This window comes from Artemia franciscana, chromosome 21 (assembly GCF_032884065.1).
Source record: "Artemia franciscana chromosome 21, ASM3288406v1, whole genome shotgun sequence".
Lineage (NCBI taxonomy): Eukaryota > Metazoa > Arthropoda > Branchiopoda > Anostraca > Artemiidae > Artemia > Artemia franciscana.
Window position 1 is genome coordinate 2253292 of NC_088883.1, and position 15801 is coordinate 2269092.

Genomic DNA, 15801 nt, shown 5'->3' on the forward strand with positions numbered 1-15801 from the left:
GATTTATAATCGTTTGATTTGTTTTTAGCCACTTTTCTTAACCTATTTCTTATGCAAAAAAATATCAAAAAGGTATCACTTGAGTTTCTATTAAAGAGCTTGAAATAATATTTGCAAGTGAAAATATTATAATATTTAGAAAGAATATAAAAAAGGTGTCGAGTAGGGTGATCATCTTGTCCCTACCTCAGTAATGGAATCTTGTACATACTTAACAAACAAAAAGTTATGAATCTTATAACCTTGGTCGTGGATTACTCTATCTTCCCCTATTCGCATGCACATTAATTTTCGTTGCCAAATCCTAGAAAAAATGTCTCCCTCGCAATACCATAAAATTTCAGGTGGGGGTTCAACATGAAATTTTTGTCCAACTTGTAAAAACATAAAAAAAAATGCCTATAAACAAATCTTCGACGCATTTTTTAAAGATTTTTAGAGCCCCCCCCCCCGAAAAAAAGCAAAACTCAAAACAAAATTCCTGGCTAAGGCCTTGCCCCTTCATTATATTTAAGTTCCACATCACTTATTCAAACTTTCTTGTTTATCTTCACCTTCTCTCTCAATCTATTCCCATACTTAGTTTACCATAATATTGAAACTCTTAATAAAGTTGCAATAACATAGTATAACCTAAAAGACGACTCACCCGATTCATCCTCTAAGTTTTCACCAAGTTGAAACCTGACCGACTGAGTAGGGACTGCACCTTCCTTGTTTTCCTCAACAGGAATCATCAGAGTTTGTCCAGGAAAGATATATCGCGTAGTTAGCTTGTTGAAGGAACATAATTCCGACGGAGTGATATTGTATCGAGCAGCCAAGCCTGTTAGTGTGTCTCGAGATGTAACCTAGAAACAGATAAAAATTAAGTATAAAAATATTAAAAGATAGACTAATTGTCAAAGAGTGTTTCCAGGAAAAATAATTCGAGTAGCCATCTTGTCAGACGAGCGTAAATCCTATTAAGTGATTAAATAAAAAAAAACAAGTTTTTTAACCGAAAGTAAGGAGCGACATTAAAACTTAAAACGAACAGAAATTACTTCGCATACGAAAGGGGCTGATTCCTGCTCTCCCGCTCAATCAACGTCCCCCTCATCCCCCCCTCATCAATCCCTCTCATCAACGTCCTGCTCTTTACACTAAAGTTTCACTCTTTCTCTCAACTCTACTTTTTAAAACAGTAAAAAACTACCAGTACCAGTTATTGTGTCTTCAGATGTAGCCTGGAAAGAGATGAAGGCCAGTTTTGAGTCTTAAAAAAGGCTAACCGTCATAGTTTATCCAGGAAAAACAAATTCCGTAGCTTGCTAAAGTAGCATAACTACAATGAAGTGACACTGTATCGATTGGGTAAGCATGCTAGTGTGTCTAAACATATACGAGAGGTAAAAAACAGATTCCAAACGTTAAAAAATAGGTAGACTCTCCAAGAATTTATCCAGTAAAAACAGGCTATAGCTTATCACGTAGTTAGCTTGTTACAGGAACATAATTCTGGCCGAGTGACATTGAATGGTACAGCTACGCCTGTTAGTGTTCCTCGACATATAATCTAGAAACATGTCAAAATAAGGCCTTAATAAATAGACAAATTGTCCAGAAATAAAAATATGGCGGAGATAGTTTGTTAAAGACGTATAATTTTGACAGAGTGATTTTGTATCGAGCAGCTAAGCCTGTTAGCTGTCTTGATATATAGCCTACAATTGGGTGAAAATGACGAAAATATAACAGTTCAAAATAGGGATGAAACCTTTTAATTGACAGTGAAACAAAGATAAAATTTTCAACTGTATATGTGTCCGAAATATCCAGTTAAAAATTTTATCTTTGTTTCGCTGTCAATTAAAAGGTTCCATCCCGATTTTCTGTCTTCGAAATTATCTAGGGTGAAAATGAGTTTTTATGACTGCCAATAGACTAACTGTCCAACACTTTGTCCAGAAAAAATAAATCGCATAGATAATTCGTTAAAGCAAGACCTATTATGACAAAGTGAAAAAAATTGATGACTATAAAAATAAATATGTGATCAAACAGTGTTCTTTAAACAAGTGATACATATATTCTTACATACATATCCAAAACTGGGATGTAGCAAAACGCATTTTAAGCACAAATATATAGTTTCTGCATTTAGAAACAAGAGCCAAGAGCTCATATGGCACTTGTGACGAGGTTGGAAGAGCCAAGAGCTTCTTCCCACCAAGTTCATTATGATCTCTCGACTCTAAGCGTTTTCCAAGATTTCTGATTTCCCCCTCCAACTCCCCCCACTGTCACCGGATCCGGTTGAGATTTAAAATAAAAGCTATGAGGCACGAGGTCCTTCTAAGTATCAAATTTTATTAGGATCCGATAACCCGTTCGTAAGTTAAAAATACCTCATTTTTCTAAATTTTTCCCAATTAACCGTCCTTCTACTCCCCCTCAGATGGTCACATCGGGGAAGCGACTAATTCTGATTTAATCTAGCCGAGTCTCTGATATGCCAACTTTCAGCGATCGCTATATTCATCAAGTATCTCGTTTCGCATCTTCTTCATGTAAAAATTGGGGTTGTCCGGGATTTGAGCCTGAGACCTCTCGCACCCTAAGCGAGAATCATACCCTTAGACTACAAGCCATACTTAACAAAAACAATCACTTGGTGTTCAATGATGACACCAAACAACTCCTCAATAGGCCCTAAAAGTTTCAAATTAATACCCTCAGTCGCCCCTTATATATTGCTGATACACCCTTTTGACAAAACCATGCACACAGTTTTGGTTTTGAAAAATGTAGTTCACTTTTTAAGAGTCAAAAGATACCGAAGGACAACCAGCCCCCCGCCGTCCTTTTATACCTAAACCAAACCGGTAAAAATTTGAGATGGATATTTTGTTAAAATTAGTTCGAGCATCAGACAACAAATTACTTCGGGGTAGACACAACCTCTGGAACCTGGGGGCAGGCGTTGTAGGTTATGCCCTGAGGGTATATATGGTTCTTATGGAAGGTATGCTCATATAAACTTCAGAGGGGGCTTATTTGATAGGAAATTGAAAGTTTTACTGATTTTTCTTAAGATTCAAAAGATTGAAAAGATCATATAACAAAACTATGGGGTTTGAACAACCCCCCCCCCCCCAAAAAAAAACAAGTCATTAGCCATATTTTATTCCAAAAATCATGGGATCAGACCCCTGCCCATCCCTCCAGGGCCATATCCATCCAGAAAAAATTATACTCAATCCCTCAAACCACTCCCTAGCATCAAACCCAGCCCCCTATTAACCTCCCATAAGCAGCGTGTGGAAATGCATGTGTGTGTATGGATCCCACTCCCACAGTTCCATCTACTGCGTACGTCTGGCACGTACGCAGGGGGGGGAGGGCTTTCAGCCCCCCCCCCAAAAAAAATTGTGAAATGTTTGATTTCTCCATGGTTTCTTGGGATTTCTGTCAAAAGTAGGACATTTATTAAGAATCTAGATTCATGTGTGAAGTCATTTTTGGGGGATTTTACAGCATGCAATTTTCCGGTCAAGTCACTGCCCAATTATTATTCCATTTTCTGTCTAACTTTTTACCCTCTTTGAAGTAATTAGCAATTGTACTGCTATTTTTTTTTTTTTTTTTTTTTGTAAAGAGTTTGCTTTCCACAGCAAAACAGAATTATCCTTGATATTAGGGCGTTTATCCCCCCTTTTCAGGATAAAAAACAGCTTTTAATGGATCAATTTTGGAAACTATCATTTTTCATTAAAGTCAAAGTTTTTGCAATAGAAGAACTACCCCCCCCCCCCACCGCAGAGCACCCATACTGCACTGTTAACCCTAAAATTTCCCTTTCAGTGGGATATAATATAATAGATTAATCACTGTTTCTAAATCGCTATGAACATAACCTTAGCCTAAAATGTACTTTTGAGGCTTCTGACTTCTTCCCCCCATCCGCTACAACATTACAGATTAAAGTTAATCTGTATTTTCTCATATACGTGCTTTTTGCATTACTAAATAAAAAAGATGCTACTTTATATCTGCTGTTTCGAAGGTTTTGCCCCCCCCCCCCGGAAAAAATTCCTGCGTGCGTGCCTGCTGCTTGTATATGGTTATAATTTACATAAGTTGTATTTAAATAAATTCAAAGCCAGTAATTAGGGCTATTAAATCAAAGTTAGACAACTTAGCGTATTTGCAATATCCTAAGAGTAGCTAAGGGCCATAATGTTCAATCAAAAGATATTATGTGCATCTAATTTGTCAGAAGGGTCAATCTAAAATATCCCGGAACGGCTGGTGGCATTTAGTTTGAAATTTCGTTAAACTAAATTTCTTCGAGCTTATTCGATTGGAAATCGAAATTTCTTGTGCCTTAGTTAGTCAAAAGTGATCTGAGGGTAACTAGGCCCTTCCTCGTGTCCCTATGTTCCCAAATGCCAAATAATTTTGGGTAAAAAGGTCAAATAATTTTAGTTCAGGGGTTGAACCTGCAAGCTCTGGGTACAGGGCTGTGAGTTATGCAAGTTGCTTATTGTTACTTTGGTAAGAGGATTTAGTGATTTTCGGGCAGCTTTAATTTATGGGGCAAGGGGTGTAATTTATGCAAGTCGCTTATTGTTACTCTGATACTTTGGTATTTTCTTGACTTTGACATTTTATTACTTTGATATAGTTTTGACATTACTTGATATGCTATACTATATATATACTATATATATAATATACTATATATTATATATGCTATACATATATATATATATATATATATATATATATATATATATATATATATATATATATATACTATACTATATATATATACTATATATATATATAAACTTTATACTTTGATATTACTTTGATTCTAGTTTTGATACTATGATGAAAGTTCAAAGCTGAAAAAAAATTATTTTGAAATACGGAATTTTGAAAGATTTTTAACTTTGGCAATAAATAACAGCAGAAATTAATTAAGAAATTTGTTTTCGAAAAAGCACTTTTTCAAAGAAAAGTAAAGACCATATTAAACTTAATATCAGAAGAAATAAAAATTCAATAACTCAATTTCATAACGACCAGAAATTACTATTAAAGAATAAATTAAATCCAAAACGAACAGACATTAAATAAAAAATCATAGCACAAAAATGTGCAACAGGTACTAATATAAATGATTAAATAAATGTTAAAACGAATAAAGCTTAAGTTGAATATCCAAATCAAGCTTATTACGAACAAAAAAATTTTGCTATTGAATTATAAATGAAACCCAAAACGAAAACATATTATATTGAGAGCCACAGCAAACAAACATACAATGAGTTCAAATATAAATGATAAATAAATCTTAAACGAGTGAAACTTAAATTGAATATGCAAATCAAGCTTGAAACGAAAAAAAATCACTAAAAACAAGAGGTTGGGTACTGTCTCCTTCTCTCACTGTAAAGGTCTAAAACCTACTACGTCGAAATTAATGAAATTGCCAAAATAATAGTAAGGCTACCGCGTCCGAAACCGTGCACCTTAAAAATTTGGGGCTTCAATTATTGATGGAAAGAATTACCATTAGTGCTATACAGTTTTTGAAGTGGCGGACACCAAACTTAAAAGAAAGAAAAACACGAAAGAAGTCACTCAAAAGTAAGCTAAAATGATATGGCACCCAACATCTTAAGGTTTTGTTGTCTTTGTTGTCAATCAATAGATTGTTCACGAATGAAATGAAATGGACAAGAAGACTTTTTAAACGTAACAACTCAGTTTTATTTATTTTCACGGTTTAACATGACAGTAGAGACAAGAATGTGATACTCTCCAAGAAACTTGATAATTTTGGAAAAAAGAAGAAAAATTCTAGAGAATTGCAGTTTTTGGGTATTAATAGACTTTCATGGGTTATGGGGACAAATCATTATTTCTAACTTCTTTGTACATTAAGGATTGCTTTTGATACGAAACAATCCTTCCAAATCATCCCCGGTTCGCCAAATTAACTTGGCATGAAGATAACTAAAGCAGAACAAGCTGAATCAAAAAATGTTGATCTTCCTTCCAAGTAGATGTTGAGTAGATTGGACAGGGAGGAAATTGAAGTTTAGAATAAAACATGGAACAAGAAAACCAGATAAACACATTGAAATGATTGCTGCAAGAGCCACTTTGTCAGGTCGGCTTCCGCAAGTCTCAATTGCAAGTGATAGCGATCACTGATAATGCTGTCAGCTGATCAGCGATGTATTGACAACGTATTTACATGCAAAGATCAATCAGTTCTTCTTAGAATTGTTAAAAAAGAAAAAAGAAAGTCAGAGTTCAACAAGGAAATACTCAGAAACTATTAAACAGGGCCATCAACTGGGATAAAGGCATTTTTGCCCCCGGTATAATTTTCCCCCTCCCCCTAGATTTTCAAAATGACCTTGTTCAATACTTTCATTGAAAAACGTCTTTTTTGTGTGTGTTTTCATTGGTGAAAAAAAAAACCAATAAACTTTCCCTTCCCACCGGATTTTGAAAAATACAACCAGACTCTTCTTTTCTACCCACCCCTACCTTTCTAAGAACTGACACCATTTAAAACAAAGAGAAAAGGAGTGATTACAGCCATATACTTACATGTTAAAAAGAATGATTTATCTGCAATGGTGTATTTCACAGCCAATCACAATATTCCTAAAGGATTCGTCATATGGGGAAGCAAAACAACCGTGTCTTTTGATATGCATGAATCAAACGCTTATGTCAAGCAACAATCTAGACTGACAAGGAAATTGCATTTCTGGAGAGACAATCACTCCGCCCTTTTAAACCTGATTGGTTCTCTTGTGAGAAATACTAGGCCAGTAAAAAAAAATTAAAGCTTTTTAGTCACGATGTTGTTTACAATTAAACTCTCTGCTTCTCTGTAACCTAAGCATCAAACCTAGCACCTTGGATGATCTTATACTATTTGACAGAAAACACCACATGGAACGAAGTCACTAAATCCAGTAGCCTGCTGTCAGAGGTCCTTCGGTCGAGGGTCGTTCGGTCTCGCTTCTCTCCCCAGCCCAGGTGTCCGTATGATAACAGCTTTTCCTATCATTTACTGGTTTGAGGCTTCTGGAAAACTTAGTCCCCATCACAGTAGGCCCCCCGTAGCTGCTAGGAATAAGTCCCTAGAATATCAGTATCATTGTTGATCTTTTTCTGGATTATATATTAATTTAATCAGTTGGTCAGTAATCCAATGCCAAGTACTATCTTACTGACAACAGTATTGCACCTAGGAGCAAATTAGTTTCCGCCAAAAAACAGTCCACAGTAACTGATTTAATACTAGCTAAATACGAAAGGTCTGCGATTTTCAAAAGGGGACAGAGGATATATCTTTGGAATATCCACAGGGACAATAATTAATCCAGAGGAACTTGGGAGATGTTATGGCGAGGAATAAAACTTTCAGGAGACGCAAAAAGATACACTAAAATCATATATACTTGAACATAATCCTTTCATCCGAGTTTCCACGAACTACAAAGTTATATATATTAAGTAGTATTATCCAGACACGTACGCCAAGGGCTTAGAAACTCACCCATTTCGTTACTTTTTTTAAGATTTGACCCTATTTCTTTTTAATGTACAAATTATTTATTTAAAAATTGTTAGACAAATCCACTCAGCCCTCCACGAGAAAATTCATGATGCTTACTTTTCAATGCCCCTGAAAAGGCCAGAAAAATCATGGTTGCATGCCATGGTTGCAGCGATTCTTGCAACATAGTATAAAGAACGAATTAAAACCCCCCAATAACCGAAATTCTAAAAACTTATTTGTGTAATATTAGGAGGATTAGGGGGTTGCCATAGATAGAAGAACGGTTCACAGATGGGGTATATGTTTTTTCTTAATCGTTTAATTGTCCTGCGTTTGTATCGTCGGGTGATTATTGTTTAGCCTACCAAAAAAACTAAGTTGGACCACAAAAAACGTGCGAAGTAAGAGGTAATGTATTTGCATTTTGGGAATCAGAACCCATTCCAGCATTTATGGAAGAGGGTGAAGGGCTCCTTAATTTTGTAATCAAAATATCTGGAAAAGGGCCTATCCGATATCAGCCTTACAGAATAGGGGTTGTAAGATCTCAGCCCTACAATCTTACCATCATGAAATCAATCCCTGCATAGCTCTAGGTCAAAAATGCAATCGTTTTAATGTCATTAAGGGTTAAACTTTTAATTTTTGAATTAGTTTCGATTTTTTGATAAACTTAACTGCAGCCAAAAAGTGGTGCAGTAAGTACTACTAAAAATTGACGTCGGATAAAAGAAGAGGAAGAGAAAATTTTCTAGATTATTGATGATACGTTGCTAGGATGATAGCCTTGTCAGATAAAGAGTCAAACAGCAAGAGAGTAAAAAAGACTAACAATTTAAGTGAATTTTTATTTAAGTTATATCGTGAATTTCCTAAACGTCAATTTTCTAAGCACCACCATGTATCTATGGCTGGCTGTGTAAAGACAGTCCTAAACTGTTTTTTTTTTTTTTTTTAATTCCCTTCTTTCTTTATGCTTTTTAATCTTTCATTTATCTTTTGCAGTGGAGACTTTTCTAAATTATCTGGACTTAGAAAGATGGAAAGACGCCTGTAAGATACTCCAGAAGCTCACGCAGCAACGTGTAAGCTTTTAATTGTTTTAAAAAGTAGAATTGTGGCAAAGAGTCAAACTTTAGCGCAAAGAGCGAGGGATTGCGGAGGGGACAATCCATTTCATATACGGAGTAATTTCTATTCGTTTTAAGTTTTAATGTCGCTCCTTACTTTCAGTTAAAAAAACTAGTTTTTTTTTTTTTTTATTTGATTTCTGAACGTTTTTGAATTAATGCATGTTTGATTTTGGCTCTCCGCACATAAATTATTAAAATGAAATTCGTATATTAATTCTTTTTTTGGCTAAATGGCTTTCTTTTAGTTTGGTCAGACGATTTTGAGAAATAAGGGATGGGGAAGGAGGCCTAGTTGCCCTCCAATTTTTCGGTTACTTAAAAAGGCAACTAGAACTTTAAATTTTTAACGAACGTTTTTATAAGTAAAAAATATACGTAACTTAAGAATTAACTTATGCAACAAACTTTTAAGTCCTTATATTTTATTATGTATACGAGGGGGTTTGTACCCTCGTTAATGCCTTTACACTAAATCGTAGACACTAACTTCTTTACACTAAATCGTAAGTTTTGTCCCAATTCTTTAAGAATGACCCCTAAATCAGAAAGGCCGTAGAATAAATAGTTGAAATTATTAAAAATACTTTAGCATAAAGAGCGAGGTATTTATCTCCTCCTAAATACCTCGGTCTTTATGCTAAAGTATTTTTAGAACCCCTCATATGCGTAATAATCTCTGTTCGTTTTAAGTTTCAATGCTACTCCTTACTTTCAATTGAAAAAACTTTTCATGTTTATTTTTTCATTGTTTTTTTATAGTAATACTAGAAAATCCTGCGCCCTTTTCATTGAATTTTTCTTCCCCCGTGACATATTCCTCCAAGGAAAGATCCTCCCACATAGCCCACTCCCCTCAGCCCCACCCACAAACAAAAAATAAAATCCCCCTGAAAACGTCTATACACTTCCCAATAACCATTACTATATGTAAACACTGGTCGAAGTTTGTAACTTGCAGCCCCTCCCCCAGGGATTGTGGGGGAGTAAGTCATTCCCAAAGACATAGTTATTATGGTTTTCGACTACGCGGAACAAAATGGCTATCTCAAAATTTTGATCCGTTGACTTTGGGAAAAATGAACGTGGGAGGGGGCCTAGGTGCCCTCCAATTTTTTTGGTCACTTAAAAAGGGCACTAGAACTTTTCATTTCCGTTAGAATGAGCCCTCTTGCGAAATTCTTGGACCACTTGGTCTATACGATGGCCCCTCGGGAAAAGAAAAAAAAATAAATAAATAAACACGCACCCGCGATTTGTCTTCTCTCAAAAAATACGAAACTCCACATTTTTGTAGATAGGAGCTTGAAATTTTTCTATAGGGTTCTCTGATTCGCCGAATGCGATGGTGTGATTTTCGTTAAGATTCTATGACTTTTAGGGGGTGTTTCCCCTATTTTTCAAAATACGGCAAATTTTCTCAGGCTCGTAACTTTTGATGACAAAGACTAAATTTGGAGTTTCGTTTACTATTGAGCCGGGTCGTTCCTTACTACACTTCGTTACCACGAACTGTTTGATTATCGGGGATATACAGGGATTATTATTAGAGATGCAAGATTTCATGAACTTCATCGTTATTTGAACAGATTAAGCGAATCCAATTCGGTTTTTCTTTACGCTCAGTAGGGGGAAATGCCTGCACACTGTGGGTGAAACATCTCTAGACATTTTGTGCATTGCAGGGTGATCCCCTTGCCACAAGATCGACCACAACCAGGACAAATAAATATTGACATTTCTCACTCCTTAGGTCTGGGGTTAAATAAGCAAGGCAAAAAAAAAATAAAATCACCTTTAGCGCTCCATTAAGCTTATTAAATAAAAAAAACAAGTTTATTTAACTGAAAGTAAGGAGCGACATTAAAACTTAAAACGAACAGAAATTACTTCGTATATGAAAGAGGCTGCTTCCTCATCAACGCCCCGCTCTTTACGCTAAAGTTTGACTCTGTCTCTCAATTCTTCTTTTTAAAACAGTAAAAAACTTTAGCGTAAAGAGCGGGGCGTTGATGAGGAAGCAGCCTCTTTCATATACGAAGTAATTTCTGTTCGTTTTAAGTTTTAATGTCGCTCCTTACTTTCAGTTAAAAAAACTTGTTTTTTTATTTAATTTCTGAACGTTTTTGAATCAATGCATGTTTTGATTTTGGCTCTCCGCAGAGGAATAATTAAAACGAAATTTGCATTTTTTTTTTTTTTTTGGCTAAATGGCTTTCTCATAATTTTGATCGAATGATTTTGAGAAAAAAAGAGCGGGGGAGGAAGCCTAGTTGCCCTCCGATTTTTTGGTTAATTAAAAAGGCAACTAGAACTTTTAATTTTTTACGAATATTTTTATTAGTAAAAGATTTACGTAACTTATAAATTAGCTTACGTGAAAAACTTTTGTATTCTCATATTTTTATTACATATATGAGGGGGTTCGCCCCCTTGTCAGATCCTCGCTCTTTACACTAAAGCTTAAATTTTGTCCCAATTCATTAAGAATGACCCCAGAATCACAAAAGCCGTAGAATAAATAGTTGAAATAATTATCGATGGAAAGTTCCCCCAGGATATCCCCCTCTTCTCAACCCCTCCCCCAACCAAAAGAATACTCCTGAAAACGCCTTTATACTTTCCAATAACCATTACTATATGTAAGTATTGGTCAAAGTTTGTAAATTGTTGCCCCTCCCATGGGGACTGTGGGGGAGTAAGTCGTCCCCAAAGACATAGTTATAAGGTTTTTCGACTACGCTGAATAAAATGGCTATCTCAGAATTTTTATCCGTTGACTTTGGTAAAATAATTAGCGTGGGAGGGGGCCTAGGTGCCCTCCAATTTTTTTGGTCACTTAAAAAGGGCACTAGAACTTTTCATTTCCGTTAGAATGAGCCCTCTTGCAAAATTCTAGGACAACTGGGTCGATACGATCACCCCTGGGGAAAAAAAAAATAAAAATAAAAAAAATAAACACGCATCCGTGATCTGCCTTCTGGCAAAAAATACAAATTCCACATTTTGTAGATAGGAGCTTGAAACTTCTACAGTAGGATTCTCTGATACGCTGAATCTGATGGTGTGATTTTCGTTAAGATTCTATGACTTTTAGTGGGTGTCCTCCTCTTATTTTCTAAAATAAGGCAAATTTTGCTAGACTCGTAACTTTTTAATTGGTAAGACGAAACTTGATGAAACTTATATATTTCCCCCTATTTTCTAAAATAACGCAAATTTTCTCAGGCTCGTAACTTTTGATGGGTAAGACTAAACTTGATGAAACTTATATATTTAAAATCAGCATTAAAATGCGATTCTTTTGATGTAGGTATTGGTATCAAAATTCCATTTTTTAGAGTTTTGGTTACTATTGAGCCGGGTCGCTCCTTACTACAGTTCGTTACCACGAACTGTTTGATAATGCAATAAAATCCTTCAGGTTAAAATTGCAACTCAATGCAATTTTTGCATTGAATGCAATGCAATTCAATTCAGATCAAATCAGAAACACTAATCCGCTCATATAGTTATAAATTTAGTTACACTAAAGTAGACCGGTTTTACTCACAGTTCATAAATATCCAATTCAAACCAAATCCTTTTACTTTGAACTCTGAATCAATATAATCCAGTTATTTGAGATGTTCTCACTTTGAAAGCTAGTTCAGTACTGAACTAGCTAGTACTGAAATAAATTCGTATTGCCTATGCCAATTCGGGTCCGATATCAAGCGAAACCTTGGAATGTAAATGATGTTCGATAAAAACTAATCATCCCCCTCCCCTAATCCCATAAAATCATTCTTAAATCATTAGATATTAGTCCATAAAAGATCCCTGAATTATTGTTAGTTGAAAAGGGTGCAATACATCCAAATAAATATAGAAAGCTGAGAGAGAGCTAAGACCCTACCGAGCACCTTCAAAATTATGCATATAGTATATATTTGCATGATTCAGATGTCAACAACATGTAAAATATTTTTTACCTGTTCTTACTCTTACTAAAGAGTAAGTAAACTAAATATTTTTTTCTTACTAAAATATTTTAATGGCGCCTCTGTTTTTAAAGAGATTATTTAAGGTACTAACATCCTTGCCCTAGAGATAGGACACGTAATGCGGTCTTGGAGGTATATTTTTAAGGATTTCAGTCACTTGGTAAAAAACAATGTATATCTTGAAATTTGGTTCCGATGCCACGTGAGGCCACGGAGGGATTCACTAGATAGTAGGAACTCTGCAGCATAGAGCTGTAAAACATCTAAAATATAGACTGACTCATGTTATTTCCCTCTGTTTGTAGAATTAAAAAAACTGGCAATACTAAAAACACAAAATCTAAAAAAAAAAAAATATCGTTGAATTAAGAGTGGAAAAGTCCTGAAGTAGCATCCACGAAATAAAAAAAACAACTAATTTTTAAGCCTCTCACAACGACACCTTCGCTTCAGAAAATTATGATCAACATGTCGCGCTCAACCAGACAAATTCAAATCACTTAAAAACACCTAAAAATGCTTTACTTTTTTACTGTAAAAATATCTCTTTCGCTCCATTATATTTTTTTTTCAATTAACTTCCAAGGCACAGGGACGCTTTCTTTGAAATTGTCCAGATGACAAAAATTTTGAGACCCTTCACCTCAATGGTCAGATTGGAAACAAGCTACCAGAAGTAAAACTAAAGGACTGATTTTTACTTCCCACAAATTTTGGCAGAAATCTGAAAACTAGTTCTGGAAGAAGTCAAGTTGATAAAAATTTAAAAAGCCCCCCTCCTCTACCCATGTCAGAATGGTTACACACACAACTAAGACAACTACTCTTCCTTCCGTGCAAGCGGTTAAAATTCGATTCCCCTTCTACTGGGCGTTCAGATGACAAGGATTAATCGACTCCACCACTTTCAACCACCGTAACTGGCGTATATCCTAATGACTAAACTTCAGACACTCCTTCCTCCACAGGGGGTTGTATTGGGCACGAACTTGCATAAAACATAACCAGGATTCTTAATTCCAATCATTTTTGGTCAAGTGAAACATCATACAAGCTGTTTTAGCAAATATCTTGTCAAGAATTTTAGAGCCCTGCTCCCACAAAGCTGAGGGTGGTTACTGACCCACAAGTAAACTATCCCTAAGAAGAGCATTTGTAGGGTTAGAACAGTTTCGTTATGTTTCTTGTTTATACACTACTATTTTGTAGGCTAGAAAGTAAAAATTACGTTGACTTTTTTTACGTCAACCATACAGGAGAAATCTTTGGATTTCCATCAAAAAGGAAGGAGAAAGCATCGGTGATGCTCGGTAACAAAATAAGATACGCAAATGATAATGTCTTTTTTTACAATGAAATCAGGTTTACACAAGTTCTCTATTAAACTGAAGTCCTGGTGCAGGAAGACCTACTCATTATGGCGAGTCCTTACTGTCCGGTTGCAAGTCAGCTTGAGAGTGTTTTGCGTTCAATTTAAACGGTTATTAACCCCTGTAGACAGCGGGGGTAGTAAAAATACTCTGAGTTTTGGGATTACAATTGACAATTCAACATCAATTTATCTCTAAGAGATTTACTTTTTTAGGTTTCTTTGTTAATAGACAACTATTTAATAGAATAGAGAGTACAATTACGTCGAATTTTTTGTCTGGAGATTTGCTGGAAGTGTGGCAAACTTAAGGAGAACTTTCTTCGCCGTTCCACGGTCCTCTTACAGAAAGTTTTGAGTTTCCATTACTTACTGTTACCAGGCTATAGACACCTGATAGCGAGATCAGATAGATTCCTTATCCACTCAAGGCTAGTAGAAACAGGAATTGACCGTACCCTAGATTAGACAAATTTGGTTTAAGGAGGGAAAACCTCTCTGAGTATGTCACTTTAAGTCGACGACTGTCAGGATCAATACAAGATACTAAGGTATATAGGAGTGTCGTTACTGATGCTAAAAATAACCTTCCGGGTTACTTGGCGTTGACACGTTTCGGGATAAAAATTTGAACGAACTCTCCAGGAAAAACTGAATATGAAACTGGATATCAGAATATGATAAAATAGGACACGAGTGGTATAAATTTAGAAAAATAGTTTGTAAAGTCCTTAGAAAAATTCTTGGGGAAGGAGCAAAGAAAATACCCAGAATATCAAATTTCCCAGCGTATTAAGGCGCAAAAATGCTTTAACTATGAAAGAAGCAAGGCCAGTTTTTAAGAAGTTACTGTGCAAAGGGGATAGTAGGGGATGAAGAGAAGGCATTAAAGCGTGAATTAACGAAATATGACATTTAGGCAATGGATAAATTTGCCAAGAGCCTTGAAATTGCAGCCAGAAGGTAGGATAAGTAAGATAAATAATCTAAGCTCGATAAGATAAGTTTATTTTGGGCGGCCACGCTCCCACCTCAAACTTTGTTTGTTCACGAGGGCTCCCTTGGACAAGATTTTCCGTTTTAAGTTTCAAGTCGTTGGAAAAAAAGCTTTTAGTGCCTTTTCAGATTTTATTTTCTGGCAAACCAATAGTTTTTTTTTAGTTTTTAACGTAATATATTAACGTTTCCTTCATCCAGAGACTTCCTTGTGTCAGTTTCAAGCCATTCAAAAAAAAACCATTGTGGCCCTTTGTTGGGTCCCCATTATCTGGAGTAATAATCTTTTTTTCTTCTTTTTTAGTTTTCCTTCTGCATTGGGGTTCTCTTAGTCAAATGACTTTAGGATATGATGTTCGGACCGATTCTAAAATAAATTTTGGCCCCCATTTTGGGGAGAAATCATACCTCCAAACAACTGTTCGTACAACAGGTTATTTGTTTTCCAAGGAATTCAGGGAATTAAGTATCAAATTTTCCAGAGATACTAATCACGTTAGCAGATTTCACGGCCCTTGAACACCTTTCCCTCTTAAAAAAATAGGATTCTCTTGGCCTAGGGAATGTTCCCTGTGAGTTATGATTCAATTGGACACCCGAGACAGATAGTGCCCCACTTTTTCTACTATATACCCTGTCTGTAAACAACTGCTAATTTGCATGATTTGGGCCCCTTGTCACACACGCTGCGGGGTCAAATCATCTATGAAGGCATACTTAACGAGCCATTCCACTTTTTTG

The 15801-nt window shown here is 35.7% G+C and overlaps 1 protein-coding gene across 1 annotated transcript in view; it reads right to left on the reverse strand.

Annotated features, from left to right (window-relative positions):
• The window catches only part of LOC136040585 (nuclear receptor coactivator 7-like), a 254488-nt gene that overhangs the window by 222944 nt on the left and 15743 nt on the right, over positions 1 to 15801 (reverse strand). Inside the window, exon 3 of the mRNA XM_065724830.1 lies at positions 650 to 851. Coding sequence (XP_065580902.1) covers positions 650 to 851 — 202 coding nt within the window. The remainder of the gene's footprint in view (positions 1 to 649; positions 852 to 15801) is intronic.